The sequence below is a fragment of the Brassica rapa genome, chromosome A03 (genome assembly GCF_000309985.2).
Source record: "Brassica rapa cultivar Chiifu-401-42 chromosome A03, CAAS_Brap_v3.01, whole genome shotgun sequence".
In the NCBI taxonomy this organism is placed as follows: Eukaryota; Viridiplantae; Streptophyta; class Magnoliopsida; order Brassicales; family Brassicaceae; genus Brassica; species Brassica rapa.
Window position 1 is genome coordinate 641,680 of NC_024797.2, and position 9,698 is coordinate 651,377.

The window sequence follows — 9,698 nt, forward strand, 5'->3', positions numbered from 1 at the left end:
GTAACAATTCTTGCATAGATGATTTATGTTTTGGAGGTCGCAACTTCTTGGGGGTTTGAGTCTAGCCATATTCTTTAGATATACGTCCTCCAGCTGAATAGGAAGACACTGAGTGTTTTTTTTAATTTTTCTCCAGCAACGATCGGATGTAGGTAGTGTGCGTTCCCAGTCTAGGGTATCTAGGAACTTTTTTTTCTTCTTGATTTTTCATTTGCACAAAAGTAATAAACCACAAAGATAATTTGCATTTGCAGAATTGCGTAGGTGATTGAGTGCCTCGTCTGATCTTTAATACCAAAACGACAAAAAATGCTATTGTTCTCCGAACGAAAAAGTAAGGAAACTCAGTTACTATTGTTTGGTTCAATTTAATGACGACAGACTTACAATTATTTTAGAGTGACCAGTAGTTAGTCAACTGTTTTTTTGGCATTATTAATCTTTCTATTCATTTGACAACCATATCTACCGGCTTAAATGTAAGAATGTTACAAAGAGACCATAAAACTTACTGGCCCAAATATTTAAGGATGTTCTTCTTCTATTGAGGAAAATGTAATATGATATAGGAATAGAAAATATAATATGATATAGGATTAGTGATGTGCAAGTGCAATGAGTATGCCAGAAAGTATGTTAAGAAAAACATGATATTAGCCTTTTATAAATAGCCTTTCGTTAAGTGTGAGTAGCTCGATCGGTATATGTTCTCAAAATTTGATCATCTTCTCGTAATGAAAATCATGTCTCAACCTTTCCGTCACTCTTCAAAGTTGAAAACTATGTCTTTATTAACTGATCTTGATTCAAATTACATGAAAGAAAAACAGAGTAGACACAATAGTGGACCTTACTGGATCTAAACCAAACTTGGAACATTGGAGCACATAAGTGGGTAGTAGTAACAGCCTTCCCTTAGCTCCACTTATTCTTGTAGCATCCTTCCTCACCAATTATGCAAGCTGCGTTGCTTACGCTCTCTTTTATACTATGTGTTTTCCTTTTCTATCTCTAAAAGTGAAAGCATCATTATTCATTAAAATATATATATGTTTGCATATCTTAAAGTAAAAGTATCATTACCATATTCTTCTGCCACTTTTTCTATCATTTGTTAGAGCTATTATTGCTCGTACAGAACAATCAGTCTCTCATCTTGTTCTTAATTTCTGATTTGTACTCATAAATTTCTGATTTGTCTTTTCGTAGCTTGACTTCCCAGTTTTTAACACATCCCTATAATTTATCGCTATGTCCGGTTTGTTTCCCGAGTTGGTCACCCTTCGTTTTCCAATTATGTTTTAATTTTTCGCTGGTTTCCTCAATGTATTGTCAGTTTCTATTATCTTGGGTTTAATGATTATTAATGAAAACTAAAACTGGCAGAGTTAATGTTTAAAATTTTTGGTGAGTTACGTTGATGAAATGTTAAAAACAATATCGCTAATTGACTCTCTTAACTTCTATTTTATGAATTTTTCTTATATGTTATTGAAAATTATGCAATTATAATTACCCAAACCTTGCAAGTATAAACCACCCTCTCAAACAGACAGTAATAATCTTACGATAGTTTAACTTTTATCTATACATTATTATTAACGAATTTTAAATGAATAAGTTAAAAATAAAAGCAATAAATATGAAACGTAAGAGATAACATGAAAAACTCTTTCAAGTGAGCTTCAGAGGGGCATGTATACGTCTCAGGTTAAGCTTTGGACATATTTATGTTTTTTATATCCATGTTTTATGCATTAATAAAACATAATGTAACATTTTCTTTGTAAATACTAATAAGATTAATGTATTAGATTGTCAAGAAAATAATATAATAACACTTCCAAAGATTTGAAAAAATATTTCTTAAGAAAATACATACATCTGTTTGGTAGGACTTGGGGAGTGTACCAAAGGTAGCAACTCAGTGTTGTGATTAACTTTATAACTGAATGTTAAAGCTAGGAATGTGACTTCAGATTCCTTAGGTTCACCTGCCAAAAAAAAAAAACAATCGGTGACTTTGAGATATGAAAGAAAAATGGAGCATTGGTGAGGATGATGTCTGGTTCAACATTATATCAATCTCTTCTATGGGCTCATACAGTTTTGATTGATTTTTGGAGGCCATGTTCTGCAGAACTCAACCAATAACGATCATTGGAGGCAGATAAATGAAACTATATATCAGCCGGGAAAGTTATAAGTACCTTTCCAGTCAAGAGTTTACTGGGAAATTCAACAGAGTTTTCAAGCAGTAAGACTTTCTTTCTTTAGTAGCTTCTTCGGTTCCATAGAATAAGAGTGTCTCTCATTCACGGCATCCTAGAAAAAAAGTTTATAAATCCTTTTATAATGAGTTTGTCACTACAACTAAGCATCTGAGACATACTTGAATTCTGACATGCTGATCACTGAGTGCTGCTTTAAGCACACGAGTTGCAGTAGGGCTGTTCAAACCAACATAATTATACATTAGAAACTTAAGGAAAAAAAATATGGAAGAACCTGAAAGTTAAAGTACGGTAATTGTTTATATGGCTACCAAATCAATGTAAAACACATTATCAAGGGACTCAAGGAAAAGAACACAAATCAAAAATATTGACAATCTACTTCTTGGAACGCAGGGAACCTTCCGCAAATTTGGGGTTAACGATTTTAGAAGCTTATCACATAGATACATACCTTTTCATCAAGAAACATCATGTCCGCGACCATGAGCTCACCCTCTTTTCACATCAAGCGCCTCAAGAAACGTAGAAGACATGTAACAACCGTCTGGTTACATGCATGTTTCTTAAATTCATCAATAGAAATCTTTTGTTTTATAGCATATGTATTTAAAGCCCACTGAAACGTAAATGGTTGATCTAATACGTCAGAAGAATACAAACGGTAGCCGCTGCCGGAGGCGTCGAGATCCGAGGAGATACGGAGGTGGACCAGCGAGTTGGACAAAACCCTAAAAACTATTGGGTCTTATGGATTAAATATGGTTCAATGCACTTGGCCTAATACACAAAACACAGGGAAAACATAAACTTGCCGATAGTTTTTTTTAAGAAGTGGATAGGTGGCACAAAATGCCCTATGCATAGAGATGATGTGGCAGCAGGAGGTGAGAGAAAACTCCCCTTTATATATATAGATAGGTACACCAAAAAATTTGTCCCAGTAGTTCAGGTCTCTTATTCATAATGACAAACTTAACGGATGACAATCATCTGGTTTAATCTGATTTGAATTTGATATTGGTTTTGGTTTAAAAACACAGGCATAATGAAGAGTGAAGGTGGATTTCAATGTAACACACCTGAAGACTGTGATCCTCGTGGTTGCAGAGTATATAGTCACCTAGTATGTAAAAACCGCAAGTGTACTTGTGGCCAGGGTGCTCTTATTGGCGACTTATGTACAGGAGTCCGTGACTGTGTTCGTAATGGATGCCCACCAAACAATCACGTTATTTGTAATCGTCATGCTGGCGTTTATGAGGGCGTTTGCCTTTGTATCCCAATTCCCAAATTGATTTATTTGTCCGGAACCTAATGATACGATGGTTTTAAATGTATGTATTAACTAGTATATAATAGGATTTATTTGTCCGGTACCTAATGATACGATGGTTTTAAATGTATGTATTAATTATATAAGAAGAAGTCTAACATAATTCAAAATCCATCAATGCATGTGAGATGTAACATCTGTGGACGTCAGTGTTAAAATAATTTTCTTTTGCCTTTAGAGAGGGTTAATTGTTTTCTTCATTCTTCTTCTAGTTTCTTCATGTAAGTTTTCCAAAAATTTGTCATTTCTTTTTAGGCGCTAAATAATTAATTACAAGGTGTTTTGCTCGCGATGCGGACTTAAACATTTTAATAATTTTTGAAAAGTTCTCTGTACACTATTTATTATACTAAAATAAATTTTAAAATAACTTAATATTATATTTTTAATTATATAATTTAAAAAAATTGATTAATATTTAATTATGTAATTTATGTTTTTAACGTTTTACTAAAATATTTTTTCAGATAACAATACAATATTTATATAACATAATATAATATAATATATATATAGAGAAATTATCTTTTTTAAATTATATTTTTAGATTTTAGATAATTCAATATTCTATTTTTAATTATATAATTAAAAATTTTATTTGATTAATATTTAGTTATATAATTCATGTTTTTAACTTTTTACTAAAAGATTTTTTCAGATAACAATACAATACTTACAGAAATTATCTCTTTCTTAAATTATATTTTCAGATTTTGGATAATTCTTACTATTATTAATTTTAATCAATTATCTAATCAAATAAATTAAAATTTTGTTTTATTAATTAAGAGTATAAACGATATTAACCATTCTAACTTTTAACGTGAGAGCTCGATTCCAAAAATTTAAGTTATCTTTTTTTAATTATATTTTTAGATTTTGGATAATTCAATATTCTATTTTAATTATATAATTAAGAATTTTATTTAATTAATATTTAGTTATATAATTCATATTTTTAAATTTTTACTAAAAGATTTTTTCAGATAACAATACAATATTTACAGAAATTATCTTTTTTTTTTAAATTATATTTTCAGATTTTAGATAATTCTTACTATTATTAATTTTAATCAATTATCTAATCAAATAAATTAAAATTTCGTTTTATTCATTAAGGGTATAAACGATATTAACCGCTCTAATTTTTAACGTGAGAGTTCTGTTGCAAAATTTTACTTCGCAAATAGTATAGATAGATAGATATATGTAAATATTAATTAATACATGTTTCTTTGACCTAATTTTGAGTTTATTTGCAAATATTCTTTTGATCTAAGATAGGCAATAAATTAAGACAATAACAAAGAAATGAGTATTACTAGTTACATTTTGTTTTTCTTCCTTTTCACCTCCCACCTCCTTTGACTAAATATAATTACAAAAATATGCCCCAATAGTTCAGGTTTCTTTTCATAAACTAAAACAATAGCCAATTGTGAGATGATAAATAAACAAAACAACTTTACTACACATATTAATTTTTAGACTCACTTTTATCCGTTGATAGAAAAACTCACTTTTATCTTTGACCTAAACATAAATTTTCCTTAATATATTTTACGTTTATTATAGTTTAAATGTAATAACAAATCTCGATAAATAATGACAACATATCAGAAAATAAAAAATAAATTCATAGGTCAAACTTTATCACCCCATTCATGCATAAGCCTAAGGGTACCGCTTGGATTATGACGTAACCATACTCCGTCATCTTGCACTTGCCAGAAACACACATTAGGCTTCATACCCCCACATAAGTCATGTATGAAATCCTCAGTCTTAATAAATGCATTAAATCGTATATGATGCACATAATCAGGTCCCTGCATAAATATATATATGTGTGTGTATATATGGAATAACATAATATATATATAGCGTTATAAAATAGTCTAAATATTATAAGTTTGGATTATTGAAAATAGACAAGTCTTGCTTTAAAAAAAAAAAAGACAAATCTAATGAACAAAAAATATAAATTATAGCAAATTATACCTTCCATAAGTTGCACCATATCAAAGTTTTTGGGTAGATTATGAATTTAACTTCCATTACGGTCTTGAAGCGAAGAAATTCAAATTTGGATAATGTATTTTTGTCTCTACAATAGACCATTTGGTTAGCTGCAAGTTTATTTTGAATATCAATGTTAAAATGCCTAAAGAGTAGGATAGAGTCTATTCTGTGGATTGAGATGAAGACGATCAGGAAAAATACTAGAATTTCCCTCATCTTTGTATAAACTTTCGTATATGAATGAATACATGTATATATACAAAAATAAACTCCATATTTTTTTAATTTTTTAATATTTTAATATTTCATATGAAAAGTTTGCTTTTACAAATCTGTCTGTTCAAAAATAATCACGAATGCAGTCAATAATTGAAAGAACAGTAATCACATTTAGATTATTTTCTATATTTTAAAGATTATTTTGGATGTTATCAAATATTTTTACTAGATTTTCTATATTTTAAACATTATTTTGGTTGTTATCAATTATTATTATACCTTTTTTACTTACGAAATAATGATGTATATATCAACTTGTATATCTAGTTTTACTATAGAATAATCCTAATTTAGATTGTATCCTATAGATAGAGTTTCATTTTGTATTTATTGGACCATGACTTGAAGTGTATGACTTTCAATCTTATGATATTTCATAATCGTGGACATTAATTAAACGTAATATACTAATATCATTAGATTAATAGATTATGCCTTACTAATTTACTAGGTGTTTTGTCCGCGATGCGAACTTAAACATTTCATAAATTTTTGAAAAGTTATTTGTACACTATATACATTATACTAAAATAAATTTTAAAATAATTCAATATTCTACTTTTAATTCTATAATTTATGTTTTTTAACTTTTTACTAAAATACTTTTTTCAGATAGCAATACAATATATATATATATAGAAATTATCTTTTTTTAGTTGTATTTTTAGATTTTGGATAATTCAATATTCTATTTTTAACTATATAATTAAGAATTTTATTTGATTGATATTTAGTTATATAATTAAGTTTTTAACTTTTAACTAAAATACTTTTTCAGATAACAATCCAATATATATAGAAATTATCTTCTTTTTTTTAATTATATTTTTAAATTTTTGATAATTCTTACTATTAGTAATTTTAATCAATTATCTAATCAAATAAATTAAAAGTTCATTTTTATTTTTTAATTAATTTATACATTTTATTTATTAAGGATATAAACGATATTAACCACTCTAACTTCTAACGTGAGAGCTCGATTCCAAAAATTTAACTTTAGTTATATAATTATGTTTTAAACTTTTAACTAAAAGACTTTTTCAGATAACAATACAATATATATAGAAATTATCTCTTTTTTAAATTATATTTTCAGATATTGGATAATTCTTACTATTATTAATTTTAATCAATTATATTTTCAGATTTTGGATAATTCGTACTATTATTAATTTTAATCAATTATCTAATCAAATAAATTAAAATTTTGTTTTTATTTTTTAATTTATTTATACATTTTATTCATTAAGGGTATAAAAAATTTAATCACTTTAACTTTAAACGTGAGAACTCGATTCCGAAAATTTACTTCGCAAATAATAGTATAGATTTTAATCAGATAGACTTGAAATTCGTTTTTATTTTTTGACTAATTTATATAATTATTCATTAAGGGTATAAACAATATTAACCGCTATAACTTTTAATGTGAGAGCTCCGTTGCAAAATTTTACTTCGCAAATAATAGTATCGATTTGGCTACCATTACTATCTTTTGATACAATATAAAAGTAATTACTTTTTCCAAACAATTTTGTTCGACAACTTAATCCACACAGGTTATCTCTAATCACGGTTCCAGGTTAAATCACTGTTAACCGCCAACAAGAATCAAGTTAATGTGTTACGCAATATCTTACGTATAATACTGCAAACAGACATCAGAGCCGAACAAACGGCCAACAAATCTTCAAACAGACATCAAAGCCCAAAAGTAAGTGTTTGTTCTCTTCTCCAGATTTTTATCATATCAGAGCTTATATAATAAAAAGAAGTATCCTCAACAAAATGTTTTATATCATAATCCCGAACACAGCTCCGTTTTGTGTGTTTCCACTTGTAAACTGAACGAGTCAACACAAAGTGAGGAGCTGTCCTCAACCATATGCGTAGGCTCAAGAGAAGCGCCGAGAGAGCAGCTTCCTCTCATCACGGTTTGGCTTCAACCACTACTCCACTTGGTTCAATGCTTCTAAAAGAATCCCTTCTTGGAACGTTATTGCCAGAGAGAACTCTACTGGTTCTCTTGATGACTTGGTCGCTGAGAGTAATCTGCACGCGTCTTCGGGCAGGAACTTGAGTGATAGTGAAACGGAGAGCGTGGAGTTGAGTTCTTGGACAAGAACTGGTGGACCTTTGATGAGAACAGCTTCTGCTAATAAGTTCATTGATTTCGTTCGGAGTCTTGATGTCGACATTGCATTGACCAGAGGATTTAGTAGCAGCCCCAGTTCTCCAGCTGCAAACACTTCAAGCATAACAGTTACTGAAGGTGATTTTCTACAGCCAGCGAGAACGAGCAATGGTATAGTGTTGAACGTTGTTAGAAGAGAGAATTTGGAAATGTCTATAGGGAACCAGAACACAAAGCTACCTGAGAGTGTACAGCACGACATACCTGAGAAGGAGATTGATAATTGCTCTGAATCAGAACATGAAGTAGATCAAGAAGATGATGATGAAGAATATCAACATAACCGCTCGGTTCCAGTTGCTTCAGACGATTTCGGTTTACAAGAACCGATGTCTGGTAGTGTTATAAACTGATTGATTTGATCATTTGAGTGAAATTTCACATTTTCGTTTGTTGTGTTGAAATATCTGTAAATTTCCGAAAAAAGAATATTGAATAATCATGTTCATTTTATTTACATAATTTTAGCTTATAAGAAGTGATATAATATAAATGTGTTTCCATAATTTTAGTTGCAATATTCCATTGCTCCAAGATAGACTTCTTCTGACAAATCATGACCAGAGAAAATAGATGAATCTGTAAATATTTTAGATGAATCAAGCACAAAGAAAATGAATATTTTGCTCTTTTTCAGTCCTCTTTCCTCTGATGAAGTATAAGTAGCAAAAATATTCCCAGTAGTTCAGGTTTCTTATTCATAAAGACAAACTGAACGGAATGACAATCATCTGGTATAATCTGATCTGGTTTATACATACATGCATGATAATGAAGAGTGAAGGTCGGTATCAGTGTAACAAACCTGAAGACTGTGATCCTCGTGGTTGCAGAGGATATACACATACAGTATGTAAAAACCGCAGGTGTACTTGTGACCTTCTTATTGGAAACATATGTACAGGAGTCCGTGACTGTGTTCGTAATGGATGCCCACCAAACAATCACGTTATTTGCAATCGTTATGCTGGTGTTTATGAGGGCGTTTGCCTTTGTATCCCAAATTGATTTATTTGTCCGGTACTTAATGATTGGAATGGTTTTAGATGTATGTCTTAACTATATATATAGGAAGAAGTCCAATATAATTCATCAATGCAGGTGAGATGTAATATCTGTGGACGTCAGTGGTAAAATACAGTAGTTTTCTTTTGCGTTTACAATGTCTTCGTTGTTTTTAGTCTTTTTCAAACAAAAGTAATCTATACTATTAAAGCAGAATACTTCTTATGAATCTGCCCCTGAATTTTTCTATTAATTACAAAACATTCCATTTCTTTTTTAAATTGTTTTTAGTGGGTTTCAAAAATTAAAAGCCCAACACATTTGCTTCTGTCCAACTAAACAAAACAACCCAATAATTTAAAAACTTAAAGTCAAAGAAATCCAACAATATTTTCTTTTAAAAACAATTATAAGTCAATTTAAATACATAATTATTATTTAATATTTGTGTAATTATAATTTAATATTTATGCATTATTGAAAAATATGTAGAATGAAAAACGTAATGTCTATTACATTTGTCATATAATATTTAATTAATAAGTTAAAATTGTAAATAAATAACCTTAGTAAATATATAATCACAATATGATTAAATTTATTGAGTAGAAGTTTGCACAAATTA

At 29.3% G+C, this 9,698-nt stretch overlaps 1 protein-coding gene and 1 long non-coding RNA gene across 2 annotated transcripts; both read right to left on the reverse strand.

Moving 5' to 3' along the window:
• Nucleotides 1–4,531: 4,531 nt before the first annotated feature.
• Nucleotides 4,532–6,492, reverse strand: LOC103855550 (S-protein homolog 21). The gene is made up of 2 exons (XM_009132546.2): nt 5,572–6,492; nt 4,532–5,399 (listed from the first exon to the last, which is right to left on the reverse strand). Exons 1-2 carry the CDS (start codon nt 5,806–5,808, stop codon nt 5,214–5,216), a joined length of 423 nt encoding a protein of 140 aa, XP_009130794.1. The 5' UTR covers nt 5,809–6,492; the 3' UTR covers nt 4,532–5,213.
• A 457-nt stretch (nt 6,493–6,949) lies between these two features.
• Nucleotides 6,950–9,008, reverse strand: LOC117133085. The gene is made up of 2 exons (XR_004456928.1): nt 8,874–9,008; nt 6,950–8,475 (listed from the first exon to the last, which is right to left on the reverse strand). It is a non-coding gene; the product is annotated as an uncharacterized LOC117133085 (long non-coding RNA).
• Nucleotides 9,009–9,698: the final 690 nt, after the last annotated feature.